The 22813-nt window shown below is 36.5% G+C and overlaps 1 protein-coding gene across 2 annotated transcripts; it reads right to left on the bottom strand.

Annotated features, from left to right (window-relative positions):
* On the bottom strand, window positions 1–16354 carry LOC113724743 (dual specificity protein kinase YAK1 homolog). Of its 2 annotated transcripts, none has more exons than XR_011827875.1 (18): window positions 15635–16354; window positions 14361–14560; window positions 11411–11564; window positions 11202–11311; window positions 11017–11086; window positions 10837–10919; window positions 10677–10755; window positions 10556–10596; window positions 9567–9689; window positions 6289–6439; window positions 5297–5411; window positions 5105–5187; window positions 4484–4558; window positions 3969–4046; window positions 3019–3859; window positions 2013–2177; window positions 459–727; window positions 1–245 (listed from the first exon to the last, which is right to left on the bottom strand). XR_011827875.1 is itself a non-coding variant. In XM_027247607.2 (18 exons), exons 1-18 carry the CDS (start codon window positions 15848–15850, stop codon window positions 169–171), a joined length of 2889 nt encoding a protein of 962 aa, XP_027103408.1. In that variant the 5' UTR covers window positions 15851–16354; the 3' UTR covers window positions 1–168. The 2 variants fall into 2 exon arrangements, 1 of the variants encoding a protein (XP_027103408.1); XM_027247607.2 differs by having other exon boundaries at window positions 3060–3859.
* Between the last annotated feature and the right edge of the window lie 6459 nt (window positions 16355–22813).

Here is a 22813-nt window from a genome sequence, read left to right as displayed (position 1 = left end):
TTGCAAAGCCAGCAGAAATTGGAATTATAAGATTAAATCATATTTCTGTGCAGTGAAATAAATGGAAATTGTCCACAGATGAGATTACAGCAACATAAGCCTGCAACTCGCAAGGAAGGTGCACGCACTTAGATGCACCCACCCATTGCAGTTGGGCACAAGCAACTGTTAAGCGATTCTTCCATAGTCTTTTCTTCCACGGTAAGCAGGGGGGATACTGTTGATCGGATGGCTGCTCCTCCGGCCTACAACAGAAAAGAAGATCCAAATTTAGGGGCAAAATATTTATCTACCCCTCTCTTGAATTGATTCAATCCATTTGAAAGGATAACAGACAGCCTATTTCGTTCTATTATCGATGAGTAGGAAAATAACGACCAGGACTCTCTTTAAGTCTGAAAAGGAGAAACAGAATGAAAAATGATTAACATGATTTTTAAGGTGGACTTGGTGATTACCCCAGTGCATGCCAATGCTTCCAGGAGAACGAGGGCCACCAGAAGAAAAGCTCGACAAAGGGGGTTGGACCTTTGCATGATTCCACTCCATGCCATGATTCCCATGGTTAATTCGTTGAATTGGCTGTTGCCCCAAACGGCTTGGGGAACTTGGGGAAAAGTGAGGCATTAAATACGATGTCTTGGTTACTGGGTGGATATACCCACCGCGTGCATCATGAGCTGAAGTAGGGCTACCCACTTCTCCAAGTGTAACTCCGCCTTGATGACTGAAAAGATAAATAAAGCATGGTTAAAAAGAATGACAAAATAATTGAGAACAAAAACTGAAAGATAAGTGACTTTGGCAAAAAACCCACACGGTTGGTATTGAAATCAACTCATCCACATGGTACAAATACTGCATTAGACTAAGGAATAACTTGGTTTTGTTGAAGTGCTAACCACTTTCAAAATGAAGATTTTCCAGAAAAAGTATTTAAAGTTGTCCAATAAAACCAGGTCCCAAGGATGTGTTCTTATCACAAGGCAAAATGTGGAAAACAGATACTTAAGAATTTCAAATTTGACTTATTCTGTCTCCAAACAAGATTCTATCAAAACACTCCAGAATTTTTGCAAGACGAGCAGGACTTCATCGAATTCAGAAAGGACTCTACAATGTAAGCTTTGACGATCAATATTTCTAGTTGCACTAAGACAGGCACGATACAAATGACACCCTCAAATGAAAGGATTTGAGAATTCATAAAAGTTTCAAATCATTACATATTGCAGAAAGAACATCTGGAGTTCAAGGACCATAGAACTCTACAGCGCACACAATTCTGTCCTAAGGGAAACGATATACTTTATTAAGAGGAAATGAAAAGCACCATATATTGTCAACCTCATCATATTTATATCACACATTTCTTCCTCTAACTTCACCTTTTGTTCATGCACTCAGTCCACATTCAAATTCAAACTCACATCAGATAAAATTCAATTAACCGTAAAGCATATTCAGTTGTGGAGATATATCTGAAGATCACTAGAAAGAAGATATCCATTTTCAAAACAACTACATCGTCCAACTTAGAAGAAGAATTTAATTAGATTAGATTTTGCATAATCCAAATCGATATGAAATGTACATTCAAAGTTAAATACAAATTTCACAGACAAATCCTAATGGTCAACAGATTTGCATGTTAAGGATGGAAAAATCACTCATTTTCACTTCTATACTGTCATTAACTTTTCCTTCTTGAGGAATATATTTTTTCAACATAACTTGTTGCAAATTTGAAAATCATCAAAATATGCACTTACAAATGCAAAATTGCAACTTATATTCAGTCCAAGTTCACATAACTGTAAAACCACAAAAAGTCTAAACATTTCCTAGTCTCATTGCAAAGCAACACTTTCATGATAGTTGTCTTTAGGATTATTGCTCCTCCTAAGAGAGCTAGAACCTTAAATGCAATGAGCAACACGTGGACTCGTGTAACTGATAAAATGAAGGGAAGGACACTTTTTGGAAAGAAAATCTAAAGAAGCACAAAGCACCTTTGCGCTGACATGTTTGCACTTGAATTTGTCACACGATTGAATCTGCTAGCCCCAACTACTGGATCGGTAGAAGCCACACTATTCCCAAGATGCAATCCCTTGGTGAATTCAACTGTCATGACACCAGCATCTGAGCTATCCTCTTGTAGAAGTAACTCCTCGCTGAAGCAATGCCACAGGAGATCAAACAAGTAGGATTATTATTTGTAAAATGAAAACCAACCAAATGCATCACCACCAAAGTATCAAATATTATTTAAGGAAATATAATTTGTAAAATGAAAAACTTCTAGCATAGAACACCATTAGTCAAGATGGCTATTGACGAGCTGAATGTGTTACATTTGTAGTTTAAGACCCTATAAAAGCTTCTGAGAGGATCACTGTAATACTAAAACAATGCGAAGTTCTTGCTGAAAACGCAAGTTCCCCTCTTTAAAATCCATTATGAGTTCTCACTGAAAATGCACTCTTTAGAAATTTGATGCTGAATCCATTATAAACACCTTTCAAGTCCTCCATAATATTCAAAAATTCCTGCAACTGGCCCTACCATTCCCAGGCCCCAAAGAAGCAAAAATATTTAAAGTGAAGAAAAACTGGATAAGTGCAATAAAATCAAACTGTCTCTCCGCTAAGAATTTTCTTTTACCCAGCAGGGAAGATGTTGTAATTGTTAAAAAGTTGCACAATAATAGTCAGTCAAATAAAAAGAAGTTCACTAAAACCCGGTCACTTTTTCCAGGCTAGGAGGGTATATGGAGGTAGGGGACATAGTTGACTACCTATGCTAAACATATTACCATGCAATATCAAAAGCAGTCAAAAGATGACCACCTAAATAGACTTCTACTAGCCACATGTTGCACCTTTCTCAGCCACAAACCCACCAAAAAAATAAAGGTAAAAGACCCCTACATGAACAGAGATCACTATCATAATTAAAATTAACCATTGCTCAAAGCAGCACATAATGATAACAAGAAAACAATTTTGAAATCACCTCAATGCTCATAAGTCAAACTACGAGCCTACATGTACTACCTATAGTTGGGATCCCAATCTCCTGGATCAGGCAATGAGGTACTAGCCTCAGGATTGTCGTGCCCAACAATTTTAGGATGAGGACCAAGTGTTGCAGCTGAACTTGCCATGTTATGGGAAGTGGACTGACAAGCATGTGCATTGCTGCCCCCTTGTTGGTGCCTCCAATTTGTGACACTTGAGGTAGGATGCAGATGCAACAGTGAACCACCAAACACGCTAGAGTTTCCTTCAGCTTGGATGATACCATCAGTTACTTGGCCTTGCCACTGAGCGGATGATGCCAATTCTTGAGATTGTAAACTTCCAGAATAACCCCAGCTTTTTCTTCTGTGGTACTGGCCAACAGCTGCAACTTTTCCCAAAGGTGACCCATGACAATTGCCTCTTGCCGGAGAAGAAGGACCATAATGCCCAGGAGAACCAGATAAAATCTGACCATACGAGCCAGGAGGAGTAAATTGTGAAGGACTACTGCCAAGGGACATTGGTGCAAAATTACCTGGACTAAAACCAAGTCCATTCCCGTGTGGTAGAGGCATAACACGCCTTGCATCTGGACTGTTACCAATAATGGAGGACCCACTATGAGGGTAAATATTCATTGCCGATGGACCAACAGGAGAGTAAAATGCAAGCCGACTGTTGGCATCACCATAGCTTCCATGGCTGCTTCCAAGTACAAGACCATCACTATAGCTGCCAAGGCTTCCCAAACTACCATAACTGCCGGCATGTGCAAATGGTAGAACCTGGAAATGTGAGCTGTTCTGAAGTGCAACTCGATTTCTGCCCGGGATCTACACAATCCAGCAATGAAATAAAGGTAACGTTTCAGCACAAGGTCCACCACATGCTACATTGCATCATGTTTAAAAACCTGGATATAAATACAGCCAACTAGCTCACATTAGGAGAGAGACCCGCAGCAAACCAATGACCTCCAGCTGGATGATGGTCCACCTTCACATTCTGATGCGAGACAGGCTGCAAAAGAATTGGATAAAGTTCTAACAAGATCAGCATGAAAAATAGTGCTCTTTTTTTTTGGGGGGGGGGGGTGGGGGTGGGGGAGGAGGTAGTTTTGAGGCAAGGAAAGGAAAATGACAATCAAATTATAATTCCACTAAAAACAATTTCAAAAGTTACAGTCCTTTTGAAAACAGTCTAGCGCTAAAGCATCCATCTTTTACGCATGTCTAATGCCTAGGAGTGAAGAATGCACAGGCAATTCTTGGTTATCAGGAAAGGCAATGTATCAGATGCCACTAGCAACTTTGACATACATACATAACTAACCAGTGGCCTTAAACAAGATTGTCATCTTGTTTTAAAGCATATTGATGTGGAAGCAAAGAATGGAAGAGAGATCTAACAAAGCTAATCATGTAATCACAATTAACTCATGTACCAGAAGATCTTACCATGCGAGGTGTCTCTGGGGCCGGTTTATAGGGACACATGAAAGGCTCCCCTGTGACAAAAGGATGCTTTGAAGCCTGCACACCATGTTTCAAACTTTATGAAATCTTAGCAAGTGTTGTATCATCTTTCTAAATAAGCTTCACAGTGATGCTAAGGAGGGGGTTCTGCTTCTGCCAAAGTACATTACATTCTCTTCAAAATAAGGTTTTCTTATTTGGAGATTCCAAAGAATGACATATTCAAGGTTCAGTGTACAAAAGTCTAGAATGCTTTCTGTAGGGAAATACTTCTTATAAAACGTCTTTCACACGGAAAGCTAGCCATAATAATAATAATGGTCATAAGTTATCAGTTTCATGTTTGACAACTACTGCCACTACAACAGCCATAGATACTGCCACTATAATTTAACCATCTTCAGTAACATGTCACCTTACTGTCTTTTAACCATCTAAACAAAAAAGGGCCGTAGATGCCTTATGCACTCATTTTTCAAGGACCGCAAAAGAGGTACGTCTTCTCCTTGTTACTATGAAAGTCACACAACAATCTAGTTTTAAAAATTTCAGTAGAAGAGACTAACAATTATATCTTTACAAATAAGTGGGGTATCCAATTACCTGTGAAGGTGACCATCTCTTTGCCGGATCAAACTCAACAAGTCCTCTCAAGAAATCAATCAGTGCCAATCGTATTTTACTTTCTGCCATATTTTCACCATTAAATAGGATCTTATCAGTGTTTCTTAAACATTAGATGATAAATTTCAGAAGCTAGAGTTTCACCTTTATAAGAACACTGTGAAAGCTAACCTTTAGCAATATCTTCCTCTGGCAAATTCTTCCGGTAAGGGTATTTAGCAACTATAGCTTCAAGGTTCATATGGTTGAAGTACTCCTTCCCAACGACTGGTTTTTTTGATTCTCTCTGAAAAATGCAATAAAAGAACTTACACAAGTACAAACAAGATGCAGAAAAGTAAAAGTTGATACAATAACAATCTGCCACAAATAGCAGTCATCATTGCCTTTATTCCAAAATATGTCAAGTGCAAATGTAAAATGTTGCACAAAGACATCCACTACAAAAATAAATGGCAAGTTCAGATGCTCCCTCTATTTCACACCATAACTACTTCCAGACACATGTAATTATGTTTCTTCACAACATGTGCACTCTGACTTGCTGCTTTCCCAATATAAGGAGCAGAGAAAAGGTTACATACATCGAACAAAATGTCGAATAAAAACCTACAACAATGTGCACAAAACAAGCCCCCATCAATGTATATTGACACTTGATCATTGAGAAAATTGCCTCGTGTTAGTGTTATAAAGGTCTCTCCAATATCATGTCCTTTTAAGTAGCCTGAGGGACATTTCTACCCCAGCATTTCTTTCCAATGAATCACAGGACATTTCTCAAAGGCATGAGTCTCAATGCCACCAAAACGAATACAATCTAACTCAAACTTCGACTGATGTTTTCTTCGATTCAAACTGTTTGTTGAAAAGTTATTGATTTAACTTGATGGATGCCCCATTTTCAACCATTATAACTCTAATAATGAAATTTGACATTCTAAAACCCCTACGTTCAAATTGCTTACACATTCCTATCCACTGTAATGCTCAGGCCAGGAAAAAGTAAACTTCAGCAACACAAGAATCTTGACAACACTATAAAAGCAACACAAGAAAAGGCAACAAATATGTTATCCTTTGAGCATGGATGGGATTCAAAAAGGGTCAGCTTTAATACCAAAACTCACAATATATTCTGAAGATTTAAGAAGAACACTTACAGTTTCATATTCTTCTTCTGTTAATGCCTGATATGCACTACATCTACTAGTTGCATCTAGACCACTTGCTCCTTGGTTGATGCTTCCTACAAATTTGAAGAATTTGCTGGTGTTTTTGGCTTCATTTAGTATATAATCTGGAGGTTGTCCCCTACAAAGATTTTGATGTTTATGCCAAAAATGACCATGTTGCAGCTCAACAAAATAGTCTAAATCAACTTACAGTGCTGATCAAAAATGGGAAGGAAAAAAAATTGGAGACAAAAAGACAAGTCTACAAATAATAAGATACTGATAAAGGAACTAAGTGCTTATTCCCAACTCCATGAGCTTAAAGAGGAGAGGGGATTAGCAAATGCAGATCCAACCTCAATCAGCGTAGAGGTAAAAATAGAGCACAAAAGAAGAATTCAACTTCCAAGGTGCAAACCAAAATAAAGTCAAAAGGCTCAGTACTGCAAAGGACATGCATGTTGATTCACCTTCCTCACGAGTAACTGTAAAAAGAGCAGTCTCTCTAAGAACATGTGTAGCAGAGAAATTTTCTCTAAAAAGAGAAAGTTGCATATGGAAAATCTAGCATGAGGCTCTAGAATTGCTAAGTGGTGGGAAGATTATCTGACATAAATTCCATGATCAAATATATCAAATTAGTCTCTTCTCAGTGATGCACCACAGGTCATGCATTTGATGTATCAAGGTCACAAACATGAAATGGTAATACCTCGGAATTTTATCATTGTGGTGTAACTCATAAGATCATTAAACACACCATACCATGTCTTTTATAACAACCATCATCAAAGCAGGCAACTGGAAAGCCGAATGCACAATGGTCATACTTTTAGATGCTATTCCAGCTCAACACCATATATCATCTACAGCATAAGTTGAGTTACAAGCCAAGTAAAGCATCACACATTGATCCAAAGGCACAAGAATTCTTTTCCACTTCAAAAACATCATACATGCATGAATCTGATGTTCAAACCACCTCTCATTGAGCCAAAATTCCACCTAGCATGCCCCTGTACATTTCCTCCTGTTGACAAGTCTGACCAACCTCCCTCCTCCTCAAATGTCATCATCAGCTACCACAGTCCAGTGGGGGTGGTGAGGACCGGGTGAGTGGTATCATGAATCAATGTTCACTTGGTAGACAATTGTTTAATATAATCTAGGGCTCAAAATAACAGCTTTCAACTATCTTAGTTGTATTTATTGGCCTAAAATTAAGAACCTTTAAGTTTAGCTTTGTATTGGACTATTTCCAAAGCCAGGAAATATCAGAGAATGTTAAAGGCCAAATGTGATGAGCTAAACAGGTAAAATGACCTAAGTGGACAAGCAAGAATTTTGGGAAGGTTGAAACCAGTTAGCTACCTGAAATTAATAACCAGCCATAATCAACCCTAGAGAACTATCATTAGAAGGAAGCATTATAACACAGCTGCAATTTATAATCATGTCCAACCTAGCGAACCCTCTAAGGTTGTTATATCAGGCTGTAGATAATATGGCTCTTAGATGCTAAACACTTTACATGCTTTCTTCAAACCTTATGCGTTTATAATCAAAATACAAATGATTTTGCTGTTGAAGAGGCAAGACTACTGTATATTTTACCAGATGAAAAGGCAATCAATTTTTTATCATGAGATTTAGCAAAACAATAAATTATCATTTTAATCAGTAAAAGTTCATAATGTTGCAATCTCAACCACAAACAAAAGAAAGTAGCCAACATTGAAGTTCCTCTGTCCATCTTTTCGCATCATCAAGTTTCTCATTTATATGTTTGCCACAAGGGGAATGGCAGTTTTAAATTTCCAGAAACTGCAGAATTGCATAGCTAACGGGAATGGGCAGAATTGCCTAGCAAACAGGAATGGCCTAGCTTGGCTGCTATTTTCTAGGTAAGCTCAAGCTGAGTCTACTTTGCTATACTCGACTCTGAATAAACTCAGCACAAATAACCAGACATACCAACTCCAAAAAGAAGCTTGAGAGTCAATTGGATTGAAAAACCTTACACAGCATGGCAGAACAAAACCGACAAATTTTAATCAAGCTCTTAACTAGCCATCCTCTAGCTTTTAGTACAGGAACATAAGTGCAGTATAGTAATAAAAATCTATACAAATTATGATCTGATTTCTATTCTTGATCAGTGCATAGGTACCTAGAGAAAACAATGACAAAGAATTGAATATGTAACAAATAAAGGCAGAAAAAATGCAGCTAGTATGTTGTAATGCATCAAAATGTCCTATGGCTATAAAAGTACTCAAGTCTTCACTATGGCTTGTAATGAGTTATAGGGGGTAGTAGTTTTGCTGGTACAGTGGTCAGGCAGTGTCTCTAAACCGTTAACTGGAAAGAAGAAAGTAAGTATCAAGCTTTGAGAATGCAAAAATTACTCAATAAAAGCTTGGGAATGCAATACAGAACAACAGAAAGAGGTTGATCATGCAATGAAGACAGATGGAAAGATAAATTAGTCCAATTTATCTAGCTTTGAACTCGAAGGAAACCTTCACATAGAAAAAGAAGTTGCTCGAGCAGCATCATTATGTTTTGGAAATACAACAGTACAAAGATAAACCTAAATACCTGTGAAACAACTTCAAATGTTCTTGATACATTAAGAAAAAAGGGAAAGAAAAACCGTCAGATCTATTTTTCAGAAAATAGACCAACATAAGCAATTGCCGTCAAAAGCCACTAAAGAATGACCAACAACAGCATAGCACAAGAAAAACAAGAACGACATTATCACACCTAAAAAAGAAGACGACTCTGGATACAGCAGGAAAGACAGAGGAAAAAAAGGCCTTGTCATCGTCTGGAATTCTTCAAAGTTACAATCTTTTGCTTGGTTCTGTATATTCTGAGAGTTAAGCATAATTTTCAATTTTTATTTATTTGAGGTGACGATCTTATTTCTCTGTTAACAGAAGTCCTCCATTCCTACCAAGACCCAGAGAAAAAAAATTACAAGGATGCAATGCCAATATTAACATGGTACACCAAAAAGAACCACACATATTTCTGAAACAAAAATGAAATGGTCAAAAATCCAACCACGCACATTCCTTATCTCCACTACCACGCACATTTATTTATTACAAACACGAGCATGTTCCTCTTTATCTTAGTGCCACACACACTCACACATACAGAAATAATTCTCTGACAGAACACCAAAAAGAATGCACTGAATTTTAAGGACATGGTAAAACAACAGAACCAAGTTTGGGAGTAGTGCAACAACATACCCAAGTATCTTGATCATCCTCTTCAAGAGATCAAACTCTGAAGCTCCTGGAAATAATGGAAGACCCAGAAACAACTCAGCAACTATGCATCCAAATGACCACATGTCAATAGCAGTCGTGTACCTGGGCATAGTTAAGGTGTAAACTAGAGAAAATCCTTAACTACTCAGCCTGAGGCCTCAAGTGCATAACAGAGATTAGCCTAGCAGTTAATAGTTGCAAAGGAGTCCTTAGCTAGATAGCTAATCAGGGTTTGAATGTGGAATTGGATTTTTTCAGGAGTTATACTTGCCTATTTATGCAGAGTTATACAAGCATGTTGATTCCATTTCATAACACCCAAAACTTTAACAGTAATGTGACTATCTGCGGGTGCCCACTAATGGAAGACAAATTGCACCGGAGCTCATACATAAATTACCTTTGGTAAGGCTGCACAGAGGAATCATTTCAGACTCAAAGAAGAACCTAATAGTACTCAGGGAAAACATTTAAAAACAGCACTACTTAATGGGCCCCCCAAAGCTAGTGTTGGTTAAGCAAATACAGCTGCACAGATGTTATATAACCAAAACCTTCATGTTGGACAATGCAGATTAATATATATGTAAACCATAACTACGACATATGAAAGATCAAGTATCACTTCCAAAAATACTAAAAAACAATTCCAAGGCTCCAGAATCTTTCGAATATGACACTGATGGTGTAAAAAGAAACCTTTTTTTAACCTGTGTCTAAGTTCATCAAGCAGCAGCACCTTCGTGTAAGAAAACTTTTAAAAAAAGAAACTCCCAGACAACCAAATTCAGCATTTCTACGAACGAAAAAAAACCATAATGCAGAAGATCTAGAATAACTCAATAAAAAAGACATAATGCAGAAGATCAAGAATAACTCACCAAATTGCAGCAGTCAAGGTAAAACCAGTACTCTTTCAGAGAAAAACAGAAGAAAAAAAAAACTTATGTTTATACATAGAAGGATACTGATATCCAAGAAGAACTTCAGGGGACCTATAGTATCGGCTCTGTCAAAGAAACAAAAGATTTGTACACATCAGAACCAGAAAAATTCCTTTTGAAGAAGTGCCAAGGTAGAAAAAGAAACCTGAATGTAAGAGTAAACAGTACGGTCCTCCATGCATGCTGATCCAAAGTCTATAATTTTGATTTCTGCTGGCTTTACACTGCCAATTAAATGTGGGACAGTATAACGAAAAGTAGCATGCAGCACAATAGGAAGAATAATCATAACTGCAGTAGCTCACCTCGTGCACAAAAGAATGTTTTCCGGCTTGAGATCACAATGAATGACACCAGCATCATTCATTAAAGCCAACCCACGCAGTATCTTAGAAGTGAAGGAGACATCATTAGGGCATAACTATAGGGAAAACATTAGCGCCCCAACCATAAACAATTTAGTTTAACAAAAATATGAGCACTACCTGCTTCGAGAACAACTGAACAATGCTCAACGACAATCCCCTAAAATGATTCAACTTTATGAGTTCATACCTAAGACAATAGTCAAACCCACGCAATGTCGTGTTAGCAACAATGCATCTATAATACATGAAGGAAAGTTCTAGAATTATGTTAGGCAAATAGAGCAATATTTTCTGGAACATACAGGTTGGTGTCGAGTAATTCAAAAGCGATGCAGAGATGCCGCTGATACACAAAGTAATCATAGATGCGGACAATATGGTGCTTATCCTCGGGATCAAACTTCTTATTTAACTAGGAAGAGAGAATAATTAACAATAAATAGCAGAAATGCAGATGAATCACTGAAAACCACAAAAACAAGCCAGTCAATAAAGACCAGAAGCACTTTACTGTTGTCAATATAGAAACTTCAACCAACGCCTGTTGATAGTAAGCAGGTTGATTCTTTATGATCTTTAAAGCAATGAAACTCTTTGTTTCTGCAACCCAGCACTTAGCAACCTGCCCAAAAGTCCCATGTCCAAGAATATCTTTGACAATGTACCTGCAGATAACCATATAATACAATATAATATAGCGTCTGCAAAGGAAAGAAAAGATATCTTCAAAAGTCAACATAAAAAAGCATTATAGTTCCCCAATTTCATCCCAAGAACTTCCATGATTTCCAGGGATAGTTAAGAGTATTCTCTATTAAATATCAGCAACATATCATTTAGATCCTCCATACATCATTTGATTCTTAGGCAGCCCAAACCATTGCCATTGATGACAATTCATCATCTTCAGCCTTTTGACCACAGTTTTTAACCAGTCATTATAATTGATGATTTCAAGAAGCTCCTACAAAACCACTACATTGGATGGTGGTGGGCCTGAGTCGAGTAGGGCAGAATTACTAGAAAAGGCCAAAACCAAGACCCTACCAAACCAGGTTTAGTTCCCATAATAAGTACCCATACCCGACCCCATCCAACAACCTGCTAGACCAACCAAACGGGACCTGTAAAAGTTGGGCAGACAACCAGGTAATACAGCAGAACCAGTCAATTTGTTATTTCTTTTCCCCAGAGTAAGGTCGCATGGTAAACTTTTTACCGCACCTTTGCAGAATCCAGTAAAGTTTAAACCCAATCTCACAACCTGCTAAGTTATTCTTTTCAATCTTCACTATAGACAAACTATGATCCAAAAGCACCTTAAAAGACAGACAATTATAATCCAAAATCACCTGAAAAGACAGACAATTAGTATAAAATTCTACTAGTAAGAAAAGGAAATCTTGAAGTACACAAAGTTCAAATACAAATTCAAAATGGTTTTAACTGTAATCAGACTAATTAGAAGCACAAACCCTAAATGCATCATGAGGTGCAGACAAATACAAAGATTAAATTAAATGGGTATAAGTTGACTAGAAAGACTATTAACTATTCCTAACTTCTCCAAGGTTTCACCACTAGACATATGCACCATAGTTTACATTAGAGCTTATGACATAGATAACAAACTGCAGAGAAGGAATTTTAAAAAAAATACACACAGAACATATGCCTGCGTGCATGCACAGACACAGACAAGCTTCATAAGTAAAGCTTAGAGCACACATTACTTAGAGAAGTACACTCATATAGTGCTGTGTAGTAAAATCAAGTTAACGATAAGTGGTGAGTCTTTCAGGATATCGTTAACAGATAAGGTTGTTGTCCTTTAATTACATCAGTGAACTTAGATCACCCTGTCACACTTCGCCACTAACTTCTTTCCTCAAGGATTTAGGTTAGGTAGTATGAGAAGAGGTTTGAACTTTCTTAAGTTTCAATCAGGTTAAAGTGTAGGTCGCAGCACTGGTCCAACCACGTCCTATCTGACCCATTTGTCAAGTCAACAGAGTGAACACTGTACCCTATAGCCGGGAATATAAACCATAATCTAACAGTAACAGGTTCCAAAATTCACTCATATTGTCTCTAGTCAAGACCTTTAAGCCTGTACCTAGCTTGTCACTGTTCAAAGCACAGTCCCTGTTCACCCTATCTTTTTGCTAACCTACAATTGCTATAACATCTTAATCTGGAGGAAATCTCTCGTACACCATTGGCAATTATGTTAGAACTAAAAGGAAAACATGAAAGAAAACTTGTAATGTACACTCAACAAAAGCAAGCTTTCCGAAGCATATTTTCCTTCAAGAGTGACATATTTCACACTGTTCAATCCTGCAAAACTCTTAATTGATCCTTTTCTACCAGTCAATCATGTACTGAAGGAAGCTTCACAAGAAGACCAAAATATGAAGTTCCCAAGTTTCCCATGGGAGTAACCAAGCAACTCAACCTGCATAATAATCTCAGCATACGATCCTTTTTAGAATTGGCTCATACACACACACACAAACAAAAAAAGCTTCAAAAGGAAACCAGAATATAAAGTTGCCAAGCTCCCTGTGGGAGTGACCAAGCAACTGAACCTGCAAGACAATCTCAGCATTGTGAGCCAATGATTAAATACTCGAGGAGATGCCAATGGTAAATATGCCTCACAAGCTTAACTTCTATTCAAGATCCATGAGCACTCTACACATGCCTCTATATTATGCATCTATCTCTCTCATATAATTAATACAAAAACAAAAGAAAGAAACCCATCAACCACCACATACCATGGTAAAGAAAAACTTAGAAGAGATAAGAAAAATATGGGAATAAAATAAGGAAAACATAATAAAGTTGCTTAAAGTATTTTAACTCTTCTTTTCATATAATATAAAGAATGACATAGAATGCCCCTAAACATATACTTAAGAAACTTAAACAAGATAGGCTAGTAGTTCACACAATTAGGAGTTTAATAGGCTATTTGAAACTCTTGATAACTGAGTGATCAATTTAAGATGGAAAAATAGTTTAGCGGCCTGCTAGGTTATTTGCGCTATTAGAATATCTGCCTATAATTACAAATGCACAAAAGTTAATAACAAGACCAATGCAGAATGTAGAAATTCAATTTCCAATTGCTAGTAGTTCACACAATTAGGAGTTTAATAGGCTATTTGAAACTCTTGATAACTGAGTGATCAATTTAAGATGGAAAAATAGTTTAGCGGCCTGCTAGGTTATTTGCGCTATTAGAATATCTGCCTATAATTACAAATGCACAAAAGTTAATAACAAGACCAATGCAGAATGTAGAAATTCAATTTCCAATTTAGTATCTCCTCATCTGTGTCTCACCCCAATTTGTAAGACAGATACGGCAAGTTGCTCTACTTAAAAGAGTCAGAAAATCCCAAGAAAAATGTGAACATGTAATTCAAGAGAAGAAGGTTCCAAGTTCAAACCTTCGTTTGGTGTCCATATTGATCAGTGCATAATTAACAGACAGAATCAAGTCTGAATTTGCATTATCACAGCCATCATTCAAAACTCCAATAGATGGTGTTGTCAGGAACCTCTTTGGGTTCAACGTTTCTGAGTATTGGAAATGAGGGTTGCACAGTTGATATGTTTCAACGATGTCCTTAGTTAACCTTACCACCAACTGCAATGTGAAGGAATGTGTTATCCATGCTCAAGGTCACAATGAATTTAATTCCTCAATAGTATTTGAAATTCACGTAAAAGGTGCAACAAGCCAACATGCACAATAACTAGGCATCTTCCAATATACAAGCAGGCATTCAAAAGAGGCCAAATCGGCAAGGGCCAAAAGGGGGGGGGGAAAGAAGCATCGCATGTAGGCATGCTACAGCACGAAAGCAGATTAACAGTACACAAGTAACCAAGCTGAAGAATGCCATTATCAAATAACTGGTGTTTTCTTTTCTTCGCATTGCACTCTCTATTTTGTGATGTTGGGAGGCAGTATGGGAACATCTCCAATCACCTACCTATTTAGTCAAAATGATTCTACATATAAAATCTCTTGCAATCAGATTATTTTGACATTAACTAAATTTGCACCTTAAATGCAAACACATCGAGATCAAAACTTATTCATTGCATTAAAATGCTTGATGACAGCATCCAACCGAAAAATGGCTATCTAATCACTGTGAAAAACATGAGCAATAATCACCATAAAAGAAGTAGAAACAGATACGGCTATACACATAAACATCTTTAGCCACTTAGTGTCATGGACTGTAAAAGTGGCACCCAGCACCACTGCAAGGAAGAATTCTACTGTGAAATTTTCCAACTTGGCAAGGTGATGAAGTAATTAAGCATGCTTGCTGCTCACCATAAAAAGTGTCTAGAAACAAACTAAAAGTTCCCCAACTAAAGACCGACATCATACTCTGTATTGATCTTAGTGATCCATATAATATTGAAAGACATCTAAGGCCAAAATCAAGGAATTATAGTGATTGCGAGTGGTTAAACAAGGAGCTTCAAGCAAATCCTCCAAAAAAAGATATGCATTTGAGGGCTAAAATGCAATTTGGTAAGAGGATTTCCTCTTTTCTGTTCTCTCAAGCGGAATGCACGACATCCAGACAGGTCTTGATGCGGGGGAAAAAACAGAAAAGGACAACCCTCTAGCTTAATAGGTTAACAAGCACAAATCTAAAACAATCATCACAAGTTTAGAACCGAAGAAAATAACACTTACGGGTCTTCTAACGACAACGCGCAAAGTTTGGGGCTTTGCACCAGCAGCAACAACGGGTGTATAAGGACGGAAGACCAGCTGGCTTGGATGCCATCGCACCGCAACAGACAAAAAAGATGGCGATTGCGATGGCGATGATGAGCCGTCGGGTTGTCCTGCCACTTGAGGGGACCTTTCAGATTCCCCGTCCTTGTAACTATGAGTGACCTCATCCATTTAATCCTCTTCCCCAATAACTCCCGCGGGATTTATTTTTGGTTCGAGGCTATGTTAAGCCGTAAGTGAGGGATTCAACAATTCACGTATCAATCTTCCAGCAAATTCAACCAACTTGCCAGAAGATTGTAAGCCCATCCTCATTCGCCAATTACCCAGCAGTCACGACAATGCGATTTTCAGTAATAGATCCATCCCAAACAAGATTCAAAGCAATCCTCCACCGCGGATCGTTCTTATGTTGACGGCAACGGGGAGAGCTGTACTGTGTGATTCAACCCCTACCCTCCCCCAAATGAAACTAAACACAAACAAGGTGGAAAGGAGAAAAACGGATAGACGACGACAGATAATATTCAAATATCCACGATTGGCAACAAATACACAGAAATAAAAAGCGATCAAAATCAGGAATTGCTCAATAAATACTAGTTACTACAACAGAATCAAAATGGAGTAGTTGTTTCCGTGAGACAGAGAGAAAGAGAGAGAGCCACCGTCGTCGCTTCCTCCAGATGAGATTTTTAGTATTTTAGGCATTTCTTTCCTGGGTTAATTCCAAAAAAAACCCTCTAAACATGCTCTTTTCTCGCCTTGCCCTTCCAGAGATTGAATTGTACCAATCCACCCCAGTAATATTAGAAAATTTCCAATTAGGTGCAATCCTAGTTTAACATTCTTGTCAATACATTGTCTTTATTTTGTTCTAGATTGTAATCTCTAATAAAAAATATAGGCTTATGGGGGCAAAAGCTCTTATCATGATGAATCCTGCCATATATTGATGATAAGTATACAGTGCAGTTTGAGTAGTAACTACTTGTGATATGAATGCATAAGTAGGTGAATAGTACATGTATTAAACTATGGGAAAATTGCACTTTTCATCCTCAAATGTTGGGTTGATGACTAATTTCGTCCTCAAAGTTTCATCAACAATACATTTCATCCTCAATGTTCTTGAATTTTGGCCAATTAGGGACAATTGACAGAACAACACTCAATTTGGATGGAAAGCTGCACGTGAGAAGCATGTTCTGTTAGAACCAACAAAAAAAAGATAAAACCCGTTCAGAAGTGCAGACACTAGTGTTATAACTTCTAAATTCTAATTTTTGTATCTTTACGTTATTTTGTTTATGGTCCATATTCAGTAGGAGCCATGTCAAGGACCACTTCGAATGCATTTTTGACAAGCTTATGCCTCTTCTTTTTTGATGGTTTTAGTTAGTTATATTAATTCGGTTGCAATATCCAGTTTGGTTGCTAATTTGGATTGTTAAAATTTAAGGCAAAACTCTACCAAAATTTTCCTTCTTACCTTATTGAGATGTAAATCAGCATGAAGATAAAAACAGTTGGTGATTTTTTTTATATAATGCCTATTTTAACTTGGAACTGAAATCATACTCATAAATAACTGGTAGTTTTTTCAAATAATGGACGAAAGCAACGAACGGCTGATAGTTTATGGGAAATAAAAGAAGTCCACAAAGAATCCTATGCATAGCTAGCATTTTTTTCATTTCTAGAGAAGGTAAAAAAAGAAGTTATAAAGAGGTGATAATTTTTGGATAAGATAAAAGAAAGGAATAATTTCAGAAACCTCCCCTGAGGTTTTTGACAATTTCACTCACCTTCCCTTAGTTTTGAATAATTACATTAACCTCCATTCATGCAGTAAAATTACTATAATATCCTTCACTTATAGATAATTTCTTAAAAAGCCTACAACTAAAACTAATCTTTCATTTTAAAACAACGGTTACCACACAAAACAAATTCTTATTCTCTCTCTTCGATGCTCTATCTTACTTTGTCTCTCCTGTATTTCATAGTCCACTTTTTTTTCCATAGTTGCCATCTACACAACCATCTAATACATCCCGAATCCTCATTATTATGGAAATAAATCCTCTCTCTTTTTTTTGTTTTCCTTTTTTGTAACTATTATTGAATTGACATTGCTAAATGATAGGTTGTCAAAGCATATTTGTTATCAAACTAAATGAAGATGAAAAGAATGGCGGTGATACAAATTATAAACAAGAAAATAAAAATGATGGCTAAAAAAGAAACATAGATTGAGGAAGATTACACTATTATACCAATTGTGTAAAAAAAAAAAGAATTTTGGGATATAAGAATTATAATCAAATTTACCTAAAGACATAGAATGTGGTCTCTAATGTTGCTTTTGGTTGCTTATAATTGGTATTCTTGGTGGGTTAGATTATTTTAACATCAACAAGCTTGCATCCATTTTGATTGAATTTGAATAATGACATTGGTCAATTTAGATGCCAAATTTGGGTAAAAAAATTGAGGAAAAAGATTAGGTTGAATGGAATGGTTAATTGTCATAATTAATTTGCACAGGAAGCTTTAGAGCTGCAAAGTTGGGCTTTCAAAATTATGAGAATACGAGGATTAAGTTAAGGTGGCTTATTGACTTCGTTAGGGTGGTAGTTATGCCGATTGCAATAGTTGCAATGTGGAAGAAATTCATGAGCAAGTTTTCCCCCCTTCTAACTAATAAAGAGGTATTTTAGGGTTTTTAGGACAAATTTAGCATAGTGAATTTATATTGTTACTAAAATGCTAATAGTAGAGAAGGTAAGTGTAATCTTTTAAATTAGAGAGAACCTACCTGCAATAGTCAAAAACCTGGCCTGAGGTTTCTAAAATTATCCCTAAAATTAAAGTTATAAACAACTTGTAGTTTCTATACAAGATAAGGAAACAACAACCTACCAATTTTTTTATGGATTTCCTCTATTATATTTTTTTTAATAGGTAAAAAATAAAAATAAATTTAAACTAAATGGACTGGGTTAATTTAATGTGTTTCGATAGATACTCAAATCCAAGTCATCTATAACCCATGAATAAGTGGATGTCGACCATTTATGTCAACCTTTTTGCTAGCAAATGACTGGATTTAGAATGGTGAGGGTGGTTAGAAATTTTTTTAGAACTACAACAAGAAGAGGAGCGGAGAGGACATAAATGAAGCAAGAACAGGTTTTATCCGTTTTTGTTGAATGCAAAGTTGGTTCTAACGGGGTATGCTTCTTACATGCTGCATTCCGTCCAAATTGAGTGTTATTCTGTTAATCGTCCCTCATTGGCCAAAATTCAGAAACTTTGAGGATGAAATGTATTCTTAGTGAAACTTTGAGGACGAAATTGGTCATCAACCCAACCTTTGAGGATGAAAAGTGCATTTTTTCCTTAAACTATTAATGAAGTAATAACACCTAAAGAAGTTAGAATAAGGCCTAATTAAAAATGAAGTGAATTAATAATTATATCATAAAGATCCTTATGTTCAATCCCAATCGTCCCGTAGGAATATGTAACAATGTTTATTGTAATTGATGATTCTCTAATGCGCACCTCGCATGATTTTGTAAAGTGACCAAGTTATCCTGACAAAACTCATTAGTTAACATGGCCAACTAACAAAATAAATGAAGTGACTAAGTGAGTGAGATTGAAGGGTCACGATTACAGCTGTAAACGAGTTAAGTCGAATCAAATTTTGATCTAATTGAATCGAGTCTTTATTTAGTTTTATCAAATTCGAACTCGAACTCGAGTTTGGCGAGTTGCAAAAAATAAAGCTCGAGTTCGAATTCGAACTTGAGTTCGAAAAAATAAAAAAATTTATTTTATTTTTTTAAAAAATAAATAAAATAATTTTCTTAATAAATAATAAAATATTAAAAATATATATGTAATTTTATTATTAAAATAATATATATATATATATATACACACACTCGAACTCGCGAGCTAACGAATTTAATATTTTTCATTTCGAATTCGATTTTGCCAACTCGAACTCGATTTTTACCTTACAAAAATTTCTACAAAATATTTTCAAAAATTTCTACAGTGCACTACAGTAAAGTTTTAGACAAACTCCCAAAAAACTTAGGGGCCTGTTTGGAACATAAGTTTTTTGGGAGTTTGTCTAAAATTTTACTGTAGTGCACTGTAGAAGTTTTTGAAAAAATTTTGTAGAAGTTTTTGTAAGTAGAAAAATTTTGTAGAAGTTATTATAAGGTGAAATTTTTTTTTCATTTCTTTTTTTCTTTCCTTTTCTCTTTCTCTTTCTTTTTCTTTTTCTTTTTCTTTCTTTCCTTTTTCTTTTCTTTCTCTTTCTTCTTCTTCTTCCTCCCCCCTTCCCCTTCCCCATTACCTCCGCCACCCCTCTCCTCCTCCCTCCCCCCTTCCCCCTCTGCCCCGCCACCCCCCTCCCCCAGCATTCTCCCTCAGCCCCGCCATCCCTGCAAAAGCTCCCCATCCCTCTCCCTCTGCCCGCAACCCCCCTCCCCCACCCCTGCGCTGTGGTGGAGGGAGCTGAGAGGAACGGCGGCGAGGTGGGAGTTGCGTAGAGGAGAGAGAACGCGCGAGGGCTTTGGGTCGCGGCCAAGGAGGAACAGCGGCGCACGGTGGAGCTAGGGGGCTTGGCGCGAGCGAGAGGCGGAGGTTGGGCTGGAGTCGCGCGAGGTGGTGGTGGCTTCGTCGGCGTTGCGAGGGAGAGAGAAGGGCTGTGGTGTCGCTGGAGTCACGCGGACGTGGGCAGCGGTGTCCTGCCACGGAGACCGAGAAACGCGCGAGAGAAAAGAGACGTACGGCGAGGTGGCGGCGTGCGCTGGTGATGAGGGGAGGAGATGGCGGCAAACAAAGGGGGAAGGTGGCGGGGAAAGGCAGATGGAATGAGGGGAGAGGGGAGGGAGAAAGAAAAAAAAAAGAAAAAAGAGATTTTGGAAACCAACGTATCGGTCAAAAAGGGAGGGGAGGGAGAGAAAAAAAAAAAAAGGAGGAAGGGCGGCAAAAGTTGGCCGGAATAGTTACCGGCTCCGGAAGCGGTGGTGGAGGTGATGGCCGGTTGGGTGGGGGAGGAAAAAGAATAAGAAAAGTTGAAGGGAAAGTTTTTTGTGTATTATTTTGAAGTGTGTAGGTAAAAAACTTTGATAAGTTTTTTGGGGTTCCTGTAGCAAAAGTTATTAAAAAACTAGTAGCTAAAAAACTAGGCCAAAAACTTCACTTCCAAACAAGCCCTAGATTCCGAACAAGCCCGATATCAAGTTTGAGTCAAACTTTGACTCAGACCAGACCCTCAATTCGATTGCAACTTGAGTCACAACCATATCTAGTCATACGAGTTTGACTATTTGTGGATATTTTTAAAAGGTATGTAAAATTCACGCATACAAATATACATGTATATGTATATGTGTGTTAATATATATATATATATATATATATGTGTGTGTGTGTGTGTGTGTGTGTATGTATGCATGCAATGTTTGTAGTTTCAATCAACTTTTCATATTATGGTCTATTTGGATATGTGTTTTATAAAACTCGAACATAGATGAGTGTTAATGTATTATCAAAACATTTGCTCCGGTATTTTAAAAGTATTTTTAATGCATTTTTTGAATATTTGTAAATATATTAGTGAAATTCCTTCCTCCTGCTCTACCTTCCCCTCCCCTCCCCCTTATCCCTAACAAGCCACTTTTCCTTCTTATTCTTTTTTTCTCTTATTCATCTTTTCCTTCCCTCTTCATTTTTCTCCCATTAACTCTTATTCTCTATATATATAGCTCTTGTATTCCTTGCATATGTAATCTATATGTGTATTGGGAGTGCAACGAGGATGCTGAATGTAATTTATGGGTTTGAAGTTTTAGTAGTCGTTTGGATTTAAATTCATATTATTTTAGTAAATAGAGATGGAAGATAATTGAAACTCACGAACTTAGCTCAATAAAAGCTTGTTTTAACTTGATTTGTCAACTAATCAAGCTAAAACCCAATGATATCAATGTTTATTGAAGTGTCAATTCATTGAGGATTTAGCTTGGTTGGAAATGTTTAAATAAGAATATTTATATCTCATATAGACTTGTAAAGTCACAGAGATATGTAAATATAATTTTATTAAAAGGAAAAACATAATAGAATGTCCTTATTTTCATTGTTAAATTTAATTAGATAAGCAGTTCTTCTATTTCAAATGCTGTTCGAATATAAAGCAAAATTACTTGAACTACATATAAGTAATTGTAAAATGTACAATAATTGTAATCACTAAAGTAAAATAATTTTGAATAGTCTATATGATAGGGGTGAAGTGCAAATAAATTAAATTAACAGCAAAATAATATAGTAGTTTTGGGAAAAAATGGCACCATTGTGAAGGGTGAAATTCACAAATTAAATCCAAAATAACATTTTTTAAGGTATTTGAATTTTAAAAGACAATCTTGAGAATTTTTAAAATGCGACGGGAATTTTTGTACTAGTTTGCGGGTTATCACCATTAATTAACTCTATCATGGTTTGAGTTAAAGTGTCACAATTAGTTTTTTTCTATTAATTATTTTTTCCATTCAAACATAAAAAAGAAAAAATTGAAATAAGAAATAGATAAATAAGAACTATAAAATAATACTAAAGATTTGGTTTAAAAACTTATAATGATATTTGTAGTCAACCAAAAAAGACTTGGTAACTTTTGTTTCTTCTTTATTTGTTTTATATTTTCCTTTTATCTTTTTGGTTTCTTACTTATTTTTTATTTTCCTTCTATCTCTTTTGTATTTGGAGAAAATTAAGATTTTGCAGGCCAAAGTATATGTTTTCAAAATCATCTATTCTCTTCAAAAAAAAAAAAAAAAAGAAAGAAAAGGAAAAAGAAAACAAGTAATGAAAGGATTAAATTATCAATTTATTAATTTGACTTTGATTTTTTTGCTATTCATTGTTAGTTTTAATCAAAAAACTAACGGTGACACTTTAATTTAAATTATGAGAGATTATATATAGATTTTTAAACTATAAGGGAATTATGTGGCAAAATATCAAATTAAAGAATGTAAAAGGTAATTTACAATTTTACCCTTTTAACAAAGAAAACGATCGTAGATGAACATCCGAAAA

Source organism: Coffea arabica, chromosome 2c, assembly GCF_036785885.1.
Source record: "Coffea arabica cultivar ET-39 chromosome 2c, Coffea Arabica ET-39 HiFi, whole genome shotgun sequence".
Lineage (NCBI taxonomy): Eukaryota > Viridiplantae > Streptophyta > Magnoliopsida > Gentianales > Rubiaceae > Coffea > Coffea arabica.
Note: the sequence above shows the minus strand (reverse complement) of the source record. Positions and strands in the feature narration are given on the sequence as shown.

Excerpts from the sequence above, each read along its gene's own strand:
- LOC113724743 (XM_027247607.2), bottom strand. The coding sequence starts at position 15,850 with ATGGATGAGGTCACTCATAGTTACAAGGACGGGGAATCTGAAAGGTCC. Across the intron at positions 10,920-11,016 it reads TTCAGTTGTTCTCGAAGCAG|ATACTGCGTGGGTTGGCTTT; the intron begins GTAGTGCTCATA and ends TTCACTTCTAAG. Across the intron at positions 9,690-10,555 it reads GAAGTTCTTCTTGGATATCA|GTACACGACTGCTATTGACA; the intron begins GTATCCTTCTAT and ends AACTATGCCCAG.